The 20,774-nt window shown below is 38.6% G+C and overlaps 3 protein-coding genes across 7 annotated transcripts; all 3 read right to left on the bottom strand.

The window, feature by feature from the left end:
• Positions 1–1,654: 1,654 nt before the first annotated feature.
• LOC103519975 (DNA replication complex GINS protein PSF2-like) lies at positions 1,655–5,450 on the bottom strand. Its single transcript, XM_008485066.3, has 3 exons — positions 5,160–5,450; positions 3,776–3,967; positions 1,655–2,346 (listed from the first exon to the last, which is right to left on the bottom strand). The coding sequence occupies exons 1-3, from the start codon at positions 5,275–5,277 to the stop codon at positions 2,084–2,086; spliced, it is 573 nt and encodes a 190-aa protein (XP_008483288.1). The 5' UTR covers positions 5,278–5,450; the 3' UTR covers positions 1,655–2,083.
• On the bottom strand, positions 2,763–20,768 carry LOC103519976. Of its 2 annotated transcripts, XM_026831271.1 has the most exons (6): positions 20,482–20,768; positions 10,055–10,466; positions 9,848–9,955; positions 8,653–9,210; positions 6,752–8,290; positions 2,763–2,881 (listed from the first exon to the last, which is right to left on the bottom strand). In XM_026831271.1, the coding sequence occupies exons 2-6, from the start codon at positions 10,386–10,388 to the stop codon at positions 2,793–2,795; spliced, it is 2,628 nt and encodes an 875-aa protein (XP_026687072.1). In that variant the 5' UTR covers positions 10,389–10,466; positions 20,482–20,768; the 3' UTR covers positions 2,763–2,792. The 2 variants fall into 2 exon arrangements, with proteins under 2 accessions (XP_026687072.1, XP_026687071.1); XM_026831270.1 differs by lacking the exon at positions 2,763–2,881 and having other exon boundaries at positions 6,469–8,290.
• LOC103519977 (probable protein BRICK1-B) lies at positions 10,688–14,257 on the bottom strand. Of its 4 annotated transcripts, none has more exons than XR_003394376.1 (5): positions 14,128–14,248; positions 13,834–14,045; positions 12,210–12,292; positions 11,126–11,310; positions 10,688–10,840 (listed from the first exon to the last, which is right to left on the bottom strand). XR_003394376.1 is itself a non-coding variant. In XM_008485070.3 (4 exons), the coding sequence occupies exons 2-4, from the start codon at positions 13,952–13,954 to the stop codon at positions 11,284–11,286; spliced, it is 231 nt and encodes a 76-aa protein (XP_008483292.1). In that variant the 5' UTR covers positions 13,955–14,055; positions 14,138–14,238; the 3' UTR covers positions 11,172–11,283. The 4 variants fall into 4 exon arrangements, 2 of the variants coding, with proteins under 2 accessions (XP_008483292.1, XP_026687074.1); XR_003394377.1 differs by having other exon boundaries at positions 13,834–14,055; positions 14,138–14,237; XM_008485070.3 differs by lacking the exon at positions 10,688–10,840 and having other exon boundaries at positions 11,172–11,310; positions 13,834–14,055; positions 14,138–14,238.
• Positions 20,769–20,774: the final 6 nt, after the last annotated feature.

Genomic DNA, 20,774 nt, shown 5'->3' with positions numbered 1-20,774 from the left:
TCGATATATCGCAACATCCCTAAATTGTCCTCAGTTCCTCACATAGCTGAGGGCAAAACGAAATGGCCAGCAACAACTCAATAAGTTATACCTAGCAACATCTTTTCATTTTTCATCCAACTTGGGGTGGTCTTGGTCTTGTGGACACACTGGTGCGAGGGTCGATGGTCAATAGTCCATGGTCTATGGCTCTATGGTAGCCGTTGTGGTCTTGTGGACACACTGGTGCGAGGGTCGATGGTCAAATAGTCCATGGTCTATGGCTCTATGGTAGCCGTTGTGGACGCGTACTTGGTTTACTCAGTAGCCTCTGTGGCCGATTGGGTTATTGGGTATCACTCTCTGGGCTTGCATGCCGGAGATCCTGGGTCGAAGTTTTTTCGGCTCTCTGCTCGGAGTTCGGGGTACACGATTTGTAGTCAAATAAGGTTCAAGAGTTCAATCGTCAATCGTCAATCGTCAATTGGACGCTAATTTTGGTTGCAGAAACTCTATTATTTTTACATGCATCATAAGACCTTGTTTATGCTGCGGTAGTAAAGGGACTTTTCAGTATCATTCTGGCTTCTTCTTCTTCTTCTTCTTCTTCTTCTTCTTCTTCTTCTTCTTCTTCTTCTTCTTCTTCTTCTTCTTCTCCTCCTCTGTCTTTTCCCGTGTACAGACGGGGTCGGCGTTTATCGTCAGCCATCAATCAGCCCTAGGGTCCTCTTCATTAACTACTCCTCCTCTTCTTCTTCTTCTTCTTCCTCTTCTTCTTCTTCTTCTTCTTCTTCTCCGTCTTTTCCCGTGTACAGACAGGGTCGGCGTTTATCGTCAGCCATCAATCAGCCCTAGGGTCCTCTTCATTAACTACTCCTCCTCTTCTTCTTCTTCCTCTATAATAATAATAATAATAATAATAATAATAATAATAATAATAAAAATAATAATAATAATAAATAAAAGTGCAACAAGTAAGTAGGGTTCGGGTCTCTTCAAAAGAACAAAAATATTTGGAGGAATGAAATTTCAAAGTCCAAGTTATTTTGAATTTTGTGAAATTATTATGGTTTAATTTTGCATAAGTCCTTTTGACGAATATCGCTCTTTTATTTGAACACAACCGTGAGTTCAACTTTTGCAGGTAATTGACTCGGAACTCGAACCACCAACCTTCGGATCCGAAGTCCGCCGCGCTAACCACTACACTACTGAGGTTGGTTACTTAACACCACGCGGCCACTTTCAAAATCAAAGGTTTCACTAACTCTTCACTTCACTAACTGGCCTTATGATTATGACTAATATGAACTCGGAGGTATAGTGGATGTAGTTGGTCTTATCAACTACATCTCAGACACCTTCCTATTGTTTTCTATTAATATGTACATAAGTACATGAATGAGTAAATAACTAACTATGTAAGTATAAATGAAACCTACATATGTACAAAGTAGGTTGACTTGTATTTGGAAAACATCTGAGTAAAGATGATACATTGATGGATACATCTATGGCTTTGGTCAAAATAATACAAACAATCCACTATCCTTTAAAATAAAATAAATGCATAAAAAATATTAAAACTAAATTGCATTTACAAAAATGTACAATTTTTACAACAGAAAACAAAGTCTTTAAAAAAATAATAAGGGCTGATATGTATAAAAATATAGGGGTGCTCTGAGCAGAAATAATACAAGGCAAAAGACTTTGCAGAAAATGTGAGGTGTGATCAGTAGATCGACGTTTTTGAAGGGTCGGCCTATGGTCAATGCTCCACTGAGGCCACTTATATTCATTAACTACTCCTCTTCTCCTGTCTTTTCCCGTGTACAGACGGGGTCGGCGTTTATCGTCAGCCATCAATCAGCCCTAGGGTGATTGATGCTTTGGGCTGACATTTAGTTTTAGCTACAAAATTTTAAGAGTGGATTCCCTTCGCACTTAAGCTTAGCCATTTCTTTAATAAAGGAAATTTCAGGCCGGTATCCTTCCTGTTTGAAATCCCCCAGGCTGACTAATCTGGTCTACTCCCTTGTATTCATTAGCATGGTTCATTTTCCCTTGGATCAGGGCTAGGCTAGCATTGAGGATCAGGCTTCTACTGTGACTGTGAGTTGCTAGTCACAAGAGTCACATCAACATCACACTGTTTATCCTTCAGACTTGACATCGTATCCAGCACATCGCACAGAATGTTTCGTATGGAGTTGATTTCAAACTGAGTCAAATGATTCAGCGTAGCATGACCTCCGCCTGACTTGACAAATGTATCGATGGAGGAACGCAGCTTGGAGATGCGGAGATCCCAGATATCCTTGATGAGAGTGCGTATGAGGTCAACGTTGGGGATGTCATCAGCACCTGATGAAGGAGAAAAGAGGGCGAGTTAGTTAACATTAATGGCTGTATGTAGGGCAGTAGGGAAGGAGAGAAAATGTAAGGAGCCTGATCTTACCACTGAGAATTAACACAATGTAAAGGGTTTTCTTTAATCTCACCCATTTGATTAACACAGGCCAGTATTTCTTAAACTCTACTATTATTAACTGAAAACTCTCTTTGGCAAGATTGGGCATAAAAGGAAAAGGAAATGTTGAGGTACCTATACACCTGCTGAAGTACCTACCTAATAAGCCACATGGACTTTTTTTTTTTCTTCTAACACTTGGTTCTTGAACAAATATTTTACATTGGTTGTCAATCAGAGTGGCCAGAGATACTAAGTGAAAAAAATTTGGAGCATGATTTCCAATATTTCAAATTGGACATGTGATGTGTTCCAATCCTCGGTTATAACAGTCTCAAGTTTACTCCCGCGGGCACGGCTCAACAGCCGAAATAATCGAGTGATACAAGCTCCACAGTGCTTCGTTATCAATACACACACTACCACCGCCTCTCTTCAACTGATCCCCGCGGGCACGGCTCAACAGCCGAAATAATCGAGTGATACAAGCTCCACAGTGCTTCGTTATCAATACACACACTACCACCGCCTCTTTTCAACTGATCTTCAGCACGGTTGATGTCCCCATTGCAGACAAAATGTCTTGCACCATCAGTCTTGTGTTTGGATATGAAATCTTGGTTGAGATCTTTACTATAGACAAAACGTTTGGCTTCATCATCAGTCTTGTGCTTGGACGTGAAATCTTGGTTAATATCTCCATAGACAAAATGTCTGGCTCCACCATTAGTCCTGTATTTGGAAACTTTTTCTCCTCTTCCTTGATCTCAGTGAGCGTCTCCAAATTCATCCAGGTGGGAAGAACTAAGCGACACTTCTGCCGTTGTTTCAAGTTGATTGCCAGCCATAGGGGAACTTTAGCAGGGATACCTGGCAATTTAGAAATTGAAAGAGGACTAATTTGTCAAGTCAGCCTAGTTAGGTAGGAGGGTAGTTTGTTGGTCTTCTAAGAATGACTGGCTTTCTCATATTTTGTTCTCTTTGCAATTTTAGGATAAGACCTCTGTTGTTACAGTTCTTTCTATCAAACCTATTCTCAGACTCACTCCTAATTTACTTGCTAATAGGTACCTTACTGTTCTTTTATTTTACTGGTCTGACTCTTGACTTGTTTTCTTACCTTTACCTTTCTCAAAACTCAGGCCAGCCTAGTGAGCTTGGTTGGTAGTGTGTCTGCCTTGTAAGTGCTGGTTCATGGGTTTGATTCCCACCTGGGGCAGATTGTATCCTGAACTAATAATGTTCATTCTTGGAATGGCTGGTTTTCTTCTACCAATATTTCAAATTGGACAAGACACTAGCAGAAGAATATCAATGTCTAACCTATATCCAGAATAATGTGAGACATTTCCATGTAGTGATCCGATGGCATTTTGATAAAGAACCGAGACTTTTTCTCCTCTTCCTTGATCTCAGTGAGCGTCTCCAAATTCATCCAGGTGGGAAGAACTAAGCGACACTTCTGCCGTTGTTTCAAATTGATTGCCAACCATAGGGGAACTTTAGCAGGGATACCTGGCAATGAGAAGAATATTTAGTTTAATAAGACTATCTAAACTCTTTTGGGCTTTCAACATAGCAACAAGTGTCCATGATAAAATAAGTCTAATGGATGGAACTCTCAAGAATATCTAACATTTAGTTTGTTGCGTTAGCCTAGTTAGGTAGGAGGGTAGTTTGTTTGTCTTCTAGGAATGACTGGCGTTCTCATATCCTGTCCTCTTATCAATTTTGGGATGATAAGACCTCTGTGGTTACAGTTCCCTCTATTGAGCCCCTTCCCACACTCACTCCCAATTCACTGGCCAATAAATCCTGTTTGTTATTTATTTTACTGGTCTGACTTTTGACTTGTTTTGTTTCCTTACCTACCTTTCTCAAAACTCAGGCCAGCCTAGTTAGCTTGGTTGATAGTGTGTCAGCCTTGTAAGCACTAGACCATGGGTTCAATTCCCATTCAGGGTGGATATTATCCTGAATGGATAAGTTTTGTTCTCAGAACGGCTGGCTTTCTCCTATCCTGTCTTCCTTCTCTCTGTGATTTCAGGATGATATAGGACCTTAGCAGTTACAGTTCCTTCTATCAAACATCTTTAAAAAAAAAAATCTTGAGGGCTTTTTCTTCTTCTTCTTTATTATTCTTTCTTTTAATTATTTTATAGTGTGTATCCTTTAACCTTCAACCCATAACCTTACCCCACCCATTGTTCTTTAACCCATCAATTGACCATGGAATGAGAAAGGAGTGTAAATGATTTTTCCAAATTTTTCAGGAGAGTGAAAAGAAAAAAAATCAATTTCTTTATTCTTTCTTTTTCATTTTTTCTATATATTGACTTCTTTTGTACTTTATCTAATTTGGACAAAGGTCTTTCACTTGTATTTTGTCCTTTTTTCTCTTTTCATGTAGGTACAAAAGAAAAATTAGAAAATATCACTTGCAACGCAGAGTAAATATATTGATATCTCTACAATGGGATGGATTTCAGTTACGCCTCTATTTGTGATACCAAAGAAACCACTTGAACAAGTTGTTTTATGGAATAATCCGTTTTTTGTTACTTACGCCCCTTTCTCATTCCATAGTCAAAATATACCTACAAGACCTTGTTTAGACTGCTGGGGTAAAGGGACTTCTCAGTCCTATTTGGGCAGGATAAACAAGGTATATATTCAATCAAAAATTCTATTCTATTTTAATTCTTACCTGCTCGGAACGGCCCCACATCGCCGGAAATCAAATGGATCAAATTCAAATGATTAAACTTGGGTATGATTTCAACATTCTGGTCCTCCGCGATAAACTCTATCTCAGCAGGATCCATTGAACAATGGAAACATGAAATTCTTAACTAATATCACGAATTAAACATCCACTGTGAGGTTTGGATAGAAAAATAGATCAAAACGGATCGAAATATGGGGATTTTGAATTAAAATTATCAATTATATCAGAATTAATCCATTATATTTTAATAAAATATTTCATTTCCTTTATCACTTTTGTGGTTGAAATTTCTAACCTAAAACTTCCAGTAAGTCTTATGAATCTTTGAAAAACATTTTAATCCAACACTTTCAACCTCCACCCAACTTTTTTGTTGAAAGATTTAACTTTAGGGAGAGACGTCAAATCAAGAATGAAAGCATTTCTGAATATGTGCGTATACTAAGGAAGATGTCAGAACATTGCAAATTTGAAGGAACGTTAAATGATGCTCTCAGAGATCAATATTAGTTTGGGGTGTGTTGGATGTCAACATCAAGAGGAAGCTTCTAAGTACGGGAGGCAACATGACATTCCAAGAATGTGTTGAATTAGCTTGTTCCATGGAAGCAGCAAGTCAGAGTGCAGCCAAGCTGGCTGAACACAATGTTTCACATTCAGCCAGTACATCAACTGAATTGTTCTCAGTGTCTAATAATCAAAGACAGCCAAGAGTCAAGTGTTGGTGCTGTGGTGATGTGGGTCATGTCAAACCGAGCTGTAAGTTTTTGAAGTCAACATGTAGTGTATGCAAAAAGAAAGGTCATCTGTCAAAAGTGTGCCGATCAAAATCTCATGATGCTAAACAAGTTAATCAGATGACCGAAGAAATGGAAGATCTACACTTGGATTCAATGTTTACGCTGGAACCAGAAATAGATATGTATAACATCAAACCAAATGCTAATGAGACTACTGTTAAATTTATCAAACCTCTTGTAATTAAATTAAGAGTTAATAAACTCCCTATTGATTTTCAAATAGACACAGGATCTGCTATTACAGCAATGGGGTGGGACTTGGCCAAAAATTTACTTAAAGTAAAAGAGGCTGATTTAGCTCCTTGTAACGTGTAATGTTGACAACACTGTGTTGTGGTTTGTGGTGGGAAATTTTAAAAATATTAAAAATAATGTGACTTTTGTCAATTCTCAACTTTTTACTTTTTTTAATTAGAAATAAAATAAAAGAGATTAAATTCTGACTTTTATGCGTTCTAAATTCTAATTAAGTGTTGAGGAACTTTATACCTTCCAAGTCTACTCTCAGATTATTTTTCAACTTATTGTTTCATTACAAATTTTCATCATCAGTAAATGGTTTCCTCAAATTAAACTGCTCCCAAGGGCAAGGCAGTGCCAAGACCCTTGACAAATGGAGTGTGCCTCAAGTGCCTTGAAGGCATGTGATGTGTTCCAATCCTCGGTTATAACAGTCTCAAGTTTACTCCCGCGGGCACGGCTCAACAGCCGAAATAATCGAGTGATACAAGCTCCACAGTGCTTCGTTATCAATACACACACTACCACCGCCTCTCTTCAACTGATCTTCAGCACGGTTGATGTCCCCATTGCAGACAAAATGTCTTGCACCATCAGTCTTGTGTTTGGATATGGAATCTTGGTTGAGATCTTTACTATAGACAAAACGTTTGGCTTCATCATCAGTCTTGTGCTTGGATGTGAAATCTTGGTTAATATCTCCATAGACAAAATGTCTGGCTCCACCATTAGTCCTGTATTTGGATGTGTAATCTTGGTTACCTTCATTATAGACAAAACGTCTAGCTTCATCAGTATTCTCAAAGTATTTGGGTGTTGAATCTTTAATAGCCGAAATCAAATGGTCTTTGGATATAGGATCTTCAACGGTTGAGGGCAATTCTCCCCCATTGACAACGGCACCACTATAAGACTTCCCCAAGGGTTTTGATGTGGGACCTTCACCAGTGTTCAAATCTTTTCCACTGACAACGCCAACAATTCGATTTAATTCTTCGGATAACTCTTCTGAACGACTTTGATCGACGCTTTCTTCGATTCGAGAGAATGCTTCTTCAAATCCGTTGTTCGTCTTGACATCTTTCCGATGAATTTGTGCGAACTTTTCAACAGCTCGCTGAAGATCATTCTCAGTCGGTTGTTTGAGACTGCCTCTTCCTGCAAAGTTTCCCTCAGTTCCTTTGAAAGTGCTTTTTCCCGTAAACTTCCCTCCAGTTCTTCCACTGAGTCTCGTCTTTCCTCCAACAATTGGAGGTATTTTTTCACTCGATCGCGTTTCGTTTCCAAAGCTGATCGTCCACTTTGCATGATCATGTGTGGATCGGAACTCCACTACACCAGACAAGGCCACTCCCTCTACATTCATCACCTCATGGGCTGGGCTTTCACAGTCTGTCCGCAGTCTGCCCGGCCCATTAGGCCACGTCTCCACCAGCAGATTTACGTTGAGATTGTCACTAATGCGTTTGTACAGATCATCACCCAGCTCTCGCGTCTTCGCGAAGGTATGGAAGGGAATTTGGTTGAACCGCGTGAAGATGGTGCTTTGAAAGAAGTTATCCCCGGAGGTAGCGTATTCCCCCGCAATCACCCGGGCAAGGGTAGGAAACACGCCCTTATTACCAGCGCTCAGGAAGGTGGAATACTTGTAAATCTGGTTATGCCCAAGATTGTCACCGACAGAATCCAGCTGACTCGCGTTCAAGCTCAAACAGAGGAAGTTCTGCCCGTACATGAGTCCTGTGTGCGGGTATGTGTAACTCGTCTGTGAGTCGTCTACAAAGTGCGGTACACTGTGGACGATCCAAATTCCGCCGCGACTGTTCCCCACAACTAGCCCCTTACTGTGACCGAATTTAACGGTGGTCCTGATCGGGGTTTGGTCGTTGTAGAGGATCTTCACACCGTCGGCACTGAATTCGGGGGCGTAACTAGCGTTGAACAGGTAGGGGGAGAGGATCTTTCCTGGAAGAGAAGCAGGGTCGCTGACAGAATACTTGGAAAGGGTCCATTGGAGAGTGTTGACGGTAGATTGTTTGTCCCGCTCTTGACGAGACTTTGGATTTTCACCATTATTATCATCAATGTTATCCCCATTCCAATTATGGCTCACTGGAACATCACCATTTTCGTCTATGAGTGTTGACGGTAGATTGTTTGTCCCGCTCTTGACGAGACTTTGGATTTTCACCATTATTATCATCAATGTTATCCCCATTCCAATTCTGGCTCACTGGAACATCACCATTTTCGTCTACATATGCCTTGTCACTCACGCTATTAACAAATTTATACTTGTATTTGCCTAGTTCATCCATGTCTTCAATAGGGACCACATTGTACAAGCTATTTTCTTTCTTGTCATCTAAAGAGTCATAGAGTGTTGACGGTAGATTGTTTGTCCCGCTCTTGACGAGACTTTGGATTTTCACCATTATTATCATCAATGTTATCCCCATTCCAATACTGGCTCACTGGAACATCACCATTTTCGTCTACATATGCCTTGTCACTCACGCTATTAACGAATTCATACTTGTATTTGCCTAGTTCATCCATGTCTTCAACAGGAACCACATTGTACAAGCTATTTCCTTTCTCGTCATCTAAAGAGTCACCTTGCTGGTTCACCTTTGTGGTATCTTTACTATGCCCGACATCAGAGAGTAATTCAATAGCTCGGATGCTAGCCATCAGACTCGCCTGATCTTTGAACGGACCTTTTGCTTCCCCTTCATCATTTTCTCTCCCAACACCATCAGAACTTTGTAGAGTCCAATCAAAGTCACTGGTAAATGTGGATCTTTCCCCAGAAAGATCTTGATCAAGGGTATGTTCATCACCAATTTGAAGAGCCAGCTCTGGGATTTTGGTACTACTTTGTACGGTTGTAGAGCCCATGAGCAAATTCAAAGTGCGTTTGAAAAAAATTGCGTTGGAAAAGGTTTGAGCTGAAAATGGCTTGGAATTTCTATTTAATTCATCAATATCTACTTTGTAGAGTCCAATCAAAGTCACTGGTAAATGTGGATCTTTCCCCAGAAAGATCTTGATCAAGGGTATGTTCATCACCAATTTGAGGAGCCAGCTCTGGGATTTTGGTACTACTTTGTACGGTTGTAGAGCCCATGAGCAAATTTAAAGTGCGTTTGAAAAAATTTGCTTGGGAGTCTGAGGATTTCTTCAAAGAGTGAGGAGTTTTCACAGAAGCCTGATTCCACGCTGAGATGGGAGCTTTGATGTCACCAAGGGAAAATTGATGGGGGGTTTGAAAATCAACTTTATTATCCAAGTCCCATGAGTAATGAACACGTTCAGGGAAAAGATCTGAGCCTTGAGGACCACCCATGTTCCAACCGTAAGAGTCGTCTTGGTCCAAATCTCTTCTCTTACGTTCATTTTCATTGCGTGAGAAGAAATCATCAGAGTATTTTTGTTGTAAGATACGCTTCCAAGTTTCATCATCAGCAAATGTGTAATATTCTTTAGTCGGATCATTTTCTGCCATTGAATTTTTCTGCATTTGAATCGTCAATATTTTATTTCTGCTTTGTTGACTGTTCTCTCTCACATTGGAAAAGGTTTGAGCAGAAAATAGCTCGGAATTTCTATTTAATTCATCAATACCCCTTGTGTATCTGAATCTGTGGTTGTGGCTGCCAGTTTTCTTGCTTTTATGAGAGTGATCTCTATGGTACTTACCTTTCTTTTTATCGACACCATTGAGTTTCTCATGTTTGTTCAATTTGTGTTTGCTGCCCGTTTTCTTGCTTTTATGAGAGTGATCTCTATGGTACTTACCTTTCTTTTTATCGACACCATTGAGTTTCTCATGTTTGTTCCTTTTGTTCAATTTGTGTTCGGTAGCCTTTTTCTTTCCTTCTTCAAACCGTTTGACATCCTCACTGCTGACGTACATGTAGGCTTCACCATTCACTACGAGTGAATTTGGTGAGCTATGAATACGAGGTAGTTTGTAGAAAATGATCCAATCCACAGGATTATTGTTTTCATCAACACACTGAATGAGAGTGTTGGGCTCTTTGTTCACATAGGGAGTGCCGGGTGTGGTAAGTGGTTTGGTAAGTGGGATGCCACTGGTGACAGCTTCTACTAGTACCAGTAGGGAGAATATTGAGATTAATTTATTCATTTCTGATAGAAACATAAGGACAATGTATGTTCCCAAGTTGCTTTCTTTGATTCTTTGGATGAGGTATGTTTACAAGATTCGACAATATATCATTTATTCAATTCTCATAGGGAGTGCCGGGTGTGGTAAGTGGTTTGGTAAGTGGGATGCCACTGGTGACAGCTTCTACTAGTACCAGTAGGGAGAATATTGAAATTAATTTATTCATTTCTGATAGAAACATAAGGACAATGTATGTTCCCAAGTTGCTCTGATTCTTTGGATGAGGTATGTTTACAAGATTTGACAATATATCATTTATTCAATTCCATTTCCAGGCAGCCTGACAATGAATTGATTTTTCATACCAAATCTTTTTGATTTAACCGTGACTTTTCTACATCCAAAAATAAAAGTGTAAAGTAATATTCACTACAACCTTAGCACATGTAGATCTATGTAACACATAAAGATAGAATAGAATATACCTTGTTTATCCTGCTTTTTTATTTCTGATAGAAACATAAGGACAATGTATGTTCCCAAGTTGCTTTCTTTGATTCTTTGGATGAGGTATGTTTACAAGATTCGACAATCCATCATTTATTCAATTCTATTTCCAGGCAGCCTGACAATGAATTGATTTTTCATACCAAATCTTTTTGATTTAACCGTGACTTTTCTACATCCAAAAATAAAAGTGTAAAGTAATATTCACTACGCACATGTAGATCTATGTAAGTGTTAACACATAAAGATAGAATAGAATATACCTTGTTTATCCTGCTTTTTTGGATTAATGGAGACACAAGCTATGTTTACGGCAATTGGTTCAATGTTGGTTAGAAGATGAGGACATGTGATGTGAGTTGGATGGGTGGTTTTCTTGAATGTGTAGCTTTGGTAAATTCAATACCAAATCAGGTGATTCTCATGTGAGCGTTTCACCTTTTGTTACCTGAATAGAAAGGAGAGGAAATAAAATACAAAGATTAGAACAGAAGGCAGAAATTTGTGAAGTGCACACCTTTTTTTTTGTACCTTTTAAACAGCTCTTCAAGTTTGCTTTATACCTACAACCTACAGGTTTTAGAAAATGTTCCGAGCAATTAGAAGAACACAATTTACTTTTTTTTTTAGAAATAAAATAAAAGAGATTAAATTCTGACTTTTATGCGTTCTAATTCTAATGTACTTTTTTAATTAGAAATAAAATAAAAGAGATTAAATTCTGACTTTTATGCGTTCTAAATTCTAATTAAGTGTTGAGGAACTTTATATTGGCGACGAGGAAAAAGAAGTCTGATCATCATGCCAAGACATAAGAAGAAGACAGTTAGGGAACTGTCCGATTCTGATGGAGATAGTGATCATCAGACAAATTCATCAAAGCAGATTGTTGGGCGTTTGGAGCCACTTCATCAAGATGGAAATGTTACAGCCTGGATTGAACAGTTTCAAATATATTGTTCTTTGAATAATATAGGATCAAAACAAAAGGTGTTGTTATTCCTGTCATCACTCAGCCAAGAAGTGTATAACCTTCTAAGAGATCTGACTTTACCAGAGACCCCTTCCAGTAACCAAATCAGGTGATTCTCATGTGAGCGTTTCACCTTTTGTTACCTGAATAGAAAGGAGAGGAAATAAAATACAAAGATTAGAACAGAAAGCAGAAATTTGTGAAGTGCACACCTTTTTTTATACCTTTTAAACAGCTCTTCAAGTTTGCTTTATACCTACAACCTACAGGTTTTAAAAAATGTTTCGAGCAATTAGAAGAACGCAATTTCTGCTGATTTTCTTTGATAAAAATAAAAATAGAACATAGTAAATAAAAAATGAAGCTTCACTCACCCTAGCCTCCAAATATTCAATTCTCCGCTCCAAAGTTGTCAGCTTTTCATTCAGAACTGCCAGCCGAGATCTACATGACATATCTCATGAGAGAAAATAAGAATAGAATAATATTATTACAGAAAGATTTACAGCTTGGGGTTGTAAATATTATGGAAAGGACAAGTTATTTATGACCGGACTGATTTATAGATTTTCAAAGTGATTTACATTCAAATTCATTTTATTTACTGTATTTGTTGTGTTAAATTTGGAATTACCTACATAAAAATACAATACTGTCGGTGGACTACTCAGTGAATAAGTCATAAACTGAATTGGTACTAGTTCAGAAGCCAAAATTCCTTTTTAATTAGAAATAAAATAAAAGAGATTAAATTCTGACTTTTATGCGTTCTAAATTCTAATTAAGTGTTGAGGAACTTTATACCTTCCAAGTCTACTCTCAGATTATTTTTCAACTTATTGTTTCATTACAAATTTTCATCATCAGTAAATGGTTTCCTCAAATTAAACTGCTCCCAAGGGCAAGGCAGTGCCAAGACCCTTGACAAATGGAGTGTGCCTCAAGTGCCTTGAAGGCATGTATACTGTATTTGTTGTGTTAAATTGGGAATTACATATAAAAATACAATAGGTATCGTCGGTGGACTACTCAGTGAATAAATCATAAGCTGAATTGGTACTAGTTCAGAAGCCATAACAATGACAAATCACTACAAAAAGGACCTTTTACAAATTAATGAGCAGTGACCAGTGTAATTAAGATTAAGTATGAGTTTAACACAAAGATAAGCTTTCTTATTCACTGTTTGAGCTTCAAAATAATTACCCTGTTCTGAATTGTTTTGTACAAAGCTTATGGTACCTACTGGAGATCAATGTTTATTCTCACCTGCCTCAATATCCACCTTCATCCTCATTAGACCAAGGAAGGGGGAAAAATAACTGGTTCTAGGCTGAGTAAAAACTTTGCAAACACTGGGCTAAAAGACTTATAAATATTATGGAAAGGACAAGTTATTTATGACCGGACTGATTTATAGATTTTCAAAGTGATTTACAGTCAAATTCATTTTATTTACTGTATTTGTTGTGTTAAATTGGGAATTACATATAAAAATACAATATCATCGGTGGACAACTCAGTGAATAAATCATAAACTGAATTGGTACTAGTTTAGAAGCCATACCAATGACAAATCACTACAAAAAGGACCTTTTACAAATTAATGAGCAGTGACCAGTGTAATTAAGATTAGGTATGAGTTTAACACAAAGATAAGCTTTCTTATTCACTGTTTGAGCTTCAAAATAATTACCCTGTTCTGAACTGTTGTGTACAAAGCTTATGGTACTGGAGATCAATGTTTACCCTATTCCTTTCTTATTCACTGTTTGAGCTTCAAAATAATTACCCTGTTCTGAATTGTTTTGTACAAAGCTTATGGTACTGGAGATCAATGTTTAACCTATTTTATTCTCACCTGCCTCAATATCCACCTTCATCCTCATTAGACCAAGGAAGGTGGAAAAATAACTGGTTCTAGGCTGAGTAAAAACTTTGCAAACACTGGGCTAAAAGAGACACAGCTTACCAAACAAACTAGAAAAACCCACTTACCAAACGAATTGAGAAAGTCAGTGATCTTTTTGATGCTCCCTGTAATAATTTCAATATACTCTCGATTGGCCCAATCTTGCTGGATTTGCTTTTGGATCGCTTCCCGATGTACTGCTGCCATTTTGAATCAGGGGATCACCCTTTGTTCAAGATCCACACAAAGGGGAAGAGTTTCTATTGGTTGAAAACTGGTTCCAAAGGATATGGAGGACCTTTGGTGCCCTTTGTTCAAGATCCACACAAAGGGGAAGAGTTTCTATTGGTTGAAAACTGGTTCCAAAGGATATGGAGGACCTTTGGTCACTAGAAAGTGGTCTTTTACCGTGGAATTGAGGAAAAGTGGTATTTATCGAGCTTTTTATGAGACAAAACACGAAATCTAATCAAAAGTCAGAGATGGCCTTATCACATATCACTTGCTCAGGATTCCTGGGAAATCTTTCAATCTGGATTTTTTTTACGCATTTCGAGATTTTCGAGTGTAAACAAAAGAGCCACAGAGAAAAAACGCCGGGAAGCATCTTGCATACGATGCACGGTTGTTTGCTCTTTTTACAGGGAGCGTTTTTGTATGAACGCCGTAGAACTATTTTGAGTATGCAATGTGCCTTATGTTTCATATATTCCTCACATAGCTGAGGGCAAAACGAAATGGCCAGCAACAACTCAGTAAGTTATACCTAGCAACATCTTTTCATTTTTTATCCAACTTATTTTCTTTATTTTTCCTCAATAACAATCTTTACATACTACATACCTATTTCACGAAATTTCAGCCAGAATAAGTCATATAATCTCCCATTAAAGCCTACCAAAATAGGCAAAAAAATAGTGATAACTATTTAAAAAAAAATACCTAATAATAATTAAAATGAGTCTCCACAAAATCTACCCGGTTCAACCGTTTGACGATTTCCAACGGGAACACCTGAACGCTCTCTATCGGATAATATCGTCACTACATAGACCAGTGGCGGCAAGACTACATGAGTTAGATCAGAGACATGGAGTTACTATATTGGATACCTTGGATCAGGATGAAGATACGCGACTGGAGAACGGTAAGAGGGGGTTTGGATGAAATAGGTACATAGGGAAATGGGTAAATTGGACAGCATCGGGGGCACGGTTGGTCCAGTGGTAACGCATTTTGTTAGCACATAATTTCGCTCAATTTCCCTCCACAATCGTGCGATTTGACACCTTTGTATGATTTTCTTTCGGGATATGTGTAAAATCATTAGTTTATAGTGATAAAAAATTAACTTTGGAGCACCTGGAAGACATCATTCACCGTTTTTGCAGATATACGGTTTCAGATTATGAAAAAAGTGGTCGAAAATTGGATTTTCCAGACTGAGTTTCATTCGATCTAATATTTCAACGGGTTACTGATATACGGCTTCAGATTATGGAAAAAGTGGTCGAAAATTGGATTTTTCAGACCGAGTTTCATTCGATCCATCCGCGGCGCCCATTTACCCGAAATTTTATTCAGAGGTCAAGCACTAAATGGCAAACAATTACCTTTCAAATAAAGAAAAAATCATGACCATACCTCAAATAGCATGTCTTATTTTATAGCATTTTGAAAAACAAACCTCTAAAAAAAAAAACACCCTATCCCACATGAGTTAGATCAGAGACATGGAGTTACTATATTGGATACCTTGGATCAGGATGAAGATACGCGACTGGAGAACGGTAAGAGGGGGGTTTTGGATGAAATAGGTACATAGGGAAATGGGTAAATTGGACAGCATCCGGGTCCAGAATCTTGGTTAACTCTTGAAGCAATCTGATTGGTTGATTTCAAAATTTTCAGCCAATTAAATTGCTTGATCCAAGAGCTTTTATACCGAGTTCAAACTTGGATTGTGGCTCTGGCCATTACACGAGAAACACTAATTATATTCAAATATAACAATCTCAAGATAAACTACAATGAATTGCGATTTTTTTCACCGCCCAGTCTACTCTCAAGTTATAACAGTAAGTATCAAGTTTATGTATTCAGAAGCCACGACAATGAAAAACAAAGATTATTTTCGTGTTTAACCTAACCTATAATAACACTGGTCACTGCTCATTTGTGACAGATCCTTTTTGCAGCCATTTTCCATTGACGTGACTTCTGAACAAGTACCCAACCTTTTTTTCCTTCCAAGTCTACTCTCAGATTATTCTTCAACTTATTGTTTCATTTACAAATTTTCATCATCAGTAAATGGTTTCCTCAAATTAAACTGATCCCAAGGGCAAGGTAATGCCTAGACCCTTGACAAATGCTTTCTTATTCACTGTTTGAGCTTCAAAATAATTACCCTGTTCTGAATTGTTTTGTACAAAGCTTATGGTACTGGAGATCAATGTTTACCCTACTCTATTCTCACCTGCCTCACGGTGTGTTTATGTACTGGGCTAGGATGAGCTCGGACGACGTGAGATAGCTGTCCCGGAGGCAATTTTTAAAAGTTATTTTATATTTATTTTTGTTTGCTTTGTAATTCACTTGTTTTTAATAGCTAATATAAATGAAAAGTATAATATAAACGTGCAAACTAAAGATAAAAAGTAAAAAATTAATTCTGATTGTACAAGTTGCGGAAAAAAAATCAAAATTTCGAATTTCCCGCCAACTTTACACACTTAAAGGCTGACAATGGCCTAGCTCAGCCCAGTACATAAACACAGCCTGAATATCCACCTTCATCCTCATTAGACCAAGGAAGGGGAAAAAATAACTGGTTCTAGGCTGAGTAGAAGGCCTAGCTCAGCCCAGTACATAAACACAGCCTCAATATCCACCTTCATCCTCATTAGACCAAGGAAGGGGAAAAAATAACTGGTTCTAGGCTGAGTAAAAACTTTGCAAACACTCTGGGCTAAAAGAGAAATAAAATCCGCCCCGGGCGGGAATCGAACCCGCGGCCTAGCGCTTACAAGGCGGACGCACTACCAACTAAGCTAACTAGGCTGGCTAGATCTTTTCTTTTGAAGTGCTATTGATACATGTATTAATTTTTAGGCTATCAACTATACGAGACCTTGTTTAGACATGTCTAGCTAGGGGACGTTAAACAGAGAGTAGACTAGCGTCTGGCTGTGGGGCTATAAACAGGGAGGGGAACAGCTAACCCTAACCAGCCTAGCTAACTGGCAGTTCTTCAAAGGATTCTCTCTGTTTTTAAGCACAAGTCGTCACGATGGTTGACTGCGGTTCAGGGCGAGCCTATTAAATATGGCTGGAGACCATCACCCAGGTGTATGGCAGATAAAAAAAGATATCGTCTCTTTAATCTGCCGCGGGGAATTGGTAGAAAATCTGTACATGATATACAAAATATGTGGAAAACTATTGGAGAGTGATGAAATTGATCAGTTGCGCTTACTTGGGGTGATGTATCAAAGTCATAGAGCAGGAAATAAAATGAGGACTAACGGAATTTTTCTTTTTCTTCTATGACTTCTAGATCCCGAGATAAATCGATCAAAAAAATGTCGGTAAATCGTGAACTCTGACGTCACGGCATACGCTCCCGTAGGCGATGACGTCACATCAAATGTTCCGAGGATGGGTGATTTTCTTGAATGTGTAGCTTTGGTAAATTCAATACCAAATCAGGTGATTCTCATGTGAGCGTTTCACCTTTTGTTACCTGGATAGAAAGGAGAGGAAATAAAATACAAAGATTAGAACAGAAGGCAGAAATTTGTACTTCCAGTAAGTCTTATGAATCTTTGAAAAACATTTTAATCCAACACTTTCAACCTCCACCCAACTTTTTTGTTGAAAGATTCAACTTTAGGGAGAGACGTCAAATCAAGAATGAAAGCATTCACGAGTAGCTTGTCGTCGATTGAAGGGTAAAAACCTTGTCGTGAGGAGACCTCAGTGGTTAAAAGTCAGTTTTTACCGTGCCTCCTTTGTCCTTTACATTACAGCGACGTTAAACCCTTGAATAGATCAGTTGCGCTTACTTGGGTGATGTTTCAAAGTCATATAGAGCAGGAAAAATGAGGACCAACGGAATTTTTTTCTTCTACGACTTCTAGATCTCGAGATAAATCGATTAAAAAAAAATGCCGGTAAATCGTGAACTTTGACGTCACGGCATACGCTCCCGTAGGCGATGACGTCACATCAAATGTCCCGAGCAAAGCTCCCTCGCAGGCAACGCATTAATGTGTTTGTGGGCATACGTTTCTGCGCAGTTCTTTCTGCTCCTCCGCTAGCGCGCTTGCATAGTGGCGCTACTTAACGGACGAAAAACACAACTGCGTAAAGTCTGACGTCACACACATTTGAACTCTTTCGTTAATATTCTCTACCAAATACATAAGACCTTATTCAGACTGCTGGGGTAAAGGGACTTTTTAGTCTCATTCTGGCAGGATAAACAAGGTATAATCTATTTTACTTACACTATGTTCTATGTTATTTCCAGGTAAATCCGAAACCGAAACGTACCGAGATTCCACTGGAGGAGAAGGCACCACATCCACCAGACATGTTGACTTATTCTGTACTAAATACACATTTGTGAATTTATTCTCTACCAAATACACGAGACCTTATTCAGACTGCTGGGTTAAAGCGACTTTTTAGTCTCATTCTGGCAGGATAAACAAGGTATATTCTACTCTATTTTACTTACCTACACTATGTTCTATGTTATTTCCACCAGGTAAATCCGAAACCGAAACGTACCGAGATTCCAATGGAGGAGAAGGTACCACATCCACCAGACATGATGTCAGATATGGAGGAGGAGGAGGTGGAGGTGGAGGAAGAAGAGTTAGTGGACGTGAGAGATATAATGGATTATTTGACACACGAAATGAGTAGACAAATCCAATGAGGTGTGAGAACATATTGAAGAACTACGTAAATTTAATTTATTTATTTAAATTTATTTAATTTACGTAGTATTTACGAAGTCCTTTTTTTTTCAAGATCTTTGATAGAGGGAACTGCCACTGGTCTTATCGCCCGGAAATCGAAGAGAGAAAAAGAGAGGATGGATAAAAGCCAGCCGTTCCGAGAACGAACTTTCTTCGTTCAGTATAAAATCCGCCCTTGTCGGGAATCGAACCCGCAGCCTAGCATTTAAGGTTCGTTCTCGGAACGACTGGCTTTATCCTATCCTGTCTTCCTTCTTTTTTGAGTGCGGGACGATAAGATCTCCTTTTTTAGGGGTTTGATAGATGGAACTGAGACTTCTGAGGTTTTATTATCCCGAAATGGAAAGAAGACAGGAGAAAAGCGTGAAGACTGAAAGAGAGAAAGAACGAATGAAAGAAAAGAAATAAATATATGTAAAGAGAGAAAGAAAGAATGAAAGGAAAGAAATAAATATATGTAAAGAGAGAAAGAAAGAGGTCGTTGTAGAGGATCTTCACACCGTCGGCACTGAATTCGGGGGCGTAACTAGCGTTGAACAGGTAGGGGGAGAGGATCTTTCCTGGAAGAGAAGCAGGGTCGCTGACAGAATACTTGGAAAGGGTCCATTGGAGAGTGTTGACGGTAGATTGTTTGTCCCGCTCTTGACGAGACTTTGGATTTTCACCATTATTATCATCAATGTTATCCCCATTCCAATTCTGGCTCACTGGAACATCACCATTTTCGTCTACATATGCCTTGTCACTCACGCTATTAACAAATTTATACTTGTATTTGCCTAGTTCATCCATGTCTTCAATAGGGACCACATTGTACAAGCTATTTCCTTTCTTGTCATCTAAAGAGTCATCTTGCTGGTTTACCTTTGTGGTATCTTTACTATGCCCGACATCAGAGAGTAATTCAATAGCTCGGATGCTAGCCATCAGACTCGCCTGATCTTTGAACGGACCTTTTGCTTCCCCTTCATCATTTTCTCTCCCAACACCATCAGAACTTTGTAGAGTCCAATCAAAGTCACTGGTAAATGTGGATCTTTCCCCAGAAAGATCTTGATCAAGGGTATGTTCATCACCAATTTGAAGAGCCAGCTCTGGGATTTTGGTACTACTTTGTACGGTTGTAGAGCCCATGAGCAAATTCAAAGTGCGTTTGAAAAAATTTGCGTTGGAAAAGGTTTGAGCTGAAAATGGCTTGGAATTTCTATTTAATTCATCAATATCTCTTGTGTATCTGAATCTGTGGTTGTGGCTGCCCGTTTTCTTGCTTTTATGAGAGTGATCTCTATGGTACTTACCTTTCTTTTTATCGACACCATTGAGTTTCTCATGTTTGTTCCTTTTGTTCAATTTGTGTTCGGTAGCCTTTTTCTTTCCTTCTTCAAACCGTTTGACATCCTCACTGCTGACGTACATGTAGGCTTCACCATTCACTACGAGTGAATTTGGTGAGCTATGAATACGAGGTAGTTTGTAGAAAATGATCCAATCCACAGGATTATTGTTTTCATCAACACACTGAATGAGAGTGTTGGGCTCTTTGTTCACATAGGGAGTGCCGGGTGTGGTAAGTGGTTTGGTAAGTGGGATGCCACTGGTGACAGCTTCTACTAGTACCAGTAGGGAGAATATTGAGATTAATTTATTCATTTCTGATAGAAACATAAGGACAATGTATGTTCCCAAGTTGCTTTCTTTGATTCTTTGGATGAGGTATGTTTACAAGATTCGACAATATATCATTTATTCAATTCTATTTCCAGGCAGCCTGACAATGAATTGATTTTTCATACCAAATCTTTTTGATTTAACCGTGACTTTTCTACATCCAAAAATAAAAGTGTAAAGTAATATTCACTACAACCTTAGCACATGTAGATCTATGTAAGTGTTAACACATAAAGATAGAATAGAATATACCTTGTTTATCCTGCTTTTTGGGATTAATGGAGACACCTGCTATGTTTACGGCAATTGGTTCAATGTTGGTTAGAAGATGAGGACATGTGATGTGAGTTGGATGGGTGGTTTTCTTG

Source organism: Diaphorina citri, unplaced genomic scaffold, assembly GCF_000475195.1.
Source record: "Diaphorina citri unplaced genomic scaffold, Diaci psyllid genome assembly version 1.1 scaffold3085, whole genome shotgun sequence".
NCBI classification, from domain to species: domain Eukaryota; kingdom Metazoa; phylum Arthropoda; class Insecta; order Hemiptera; family Psyllidae; genus Diaphorina; species Diaphorina citri.
The sequence above is the reverse complement of the archived record's forward strand: the minus strand, read 5'-3'. Positions and strand labels throughout refer to the sequence as shown.

Excerpts from the sequence above, each read along its gene's own strand:
- LOC103519977 (XM_026831273.1), bottom strand. The coding sequence starts at position 13,954 with ATGGCAGCAGTACATCGGGAAGCGATCCAAAAGCAAATCCAGCAAGAT. Across the intron at positions 12,293-13,833 it reads TGACTTTCTCAATTCGTTTG|ATATGTCATGTAGATCTCGG; the intron begins GTAAGTGGGTTT and ends TTCTCTCATGAG. Across the intron at positions 11,979-12,209 it reads TTGAATATTTGGAGGCTAGG|GTAACAAAAGGTGAAACGCT; the intron begins GTGAGTGAAGCT and ends CTTTCTATTCAG.
- LOC103519975 (XM_008485066.3), bottom strand. The coding sequence starts at position 5,277 with ATGGATCCTGCTGAGATAGAGTTTATCGCGGAGGACCAGAATGTTGAA. Across the intron at positions 3,968-5,159 it reads TGTGGGGCCGTTCCGAGCAG|GTATCCCTGCTAAAGTTCCC; the intron begins GTAAGAATTAAA and ends TCTCATTGCCAG. Across the intron at positions 2,347-3,775 it reads TCACATTATTCTGGATATAG|GTGCTGATGACATCCCCAAC; the intron begins GTTAGACATTGA and ends CTCCTTCATCAG.
- LOC103519976 (XM_026831271.1), bottom strand. The coding sequence starts at position 10,388 with ATGTTTCTATCAGAAATGAATAAATTAATCTCAATATTCTCCCTACTG. Across the intron at positions 8,291-8,652 it reads TAACATTGATGATAATAATG|GTGAAAATCCAAAGTCTCGT; the intron begins GTGAAAATCCAA and ends ATGATAATAATG. Across the intron at positions 2,882-6,751 it reads TGAAGATCAGTTGAAGAGAG|GCGGTGGTAGTGTGTGTATT; the intron begins GCGGTGGTAGTG and ends AGTTGAAGAGAG.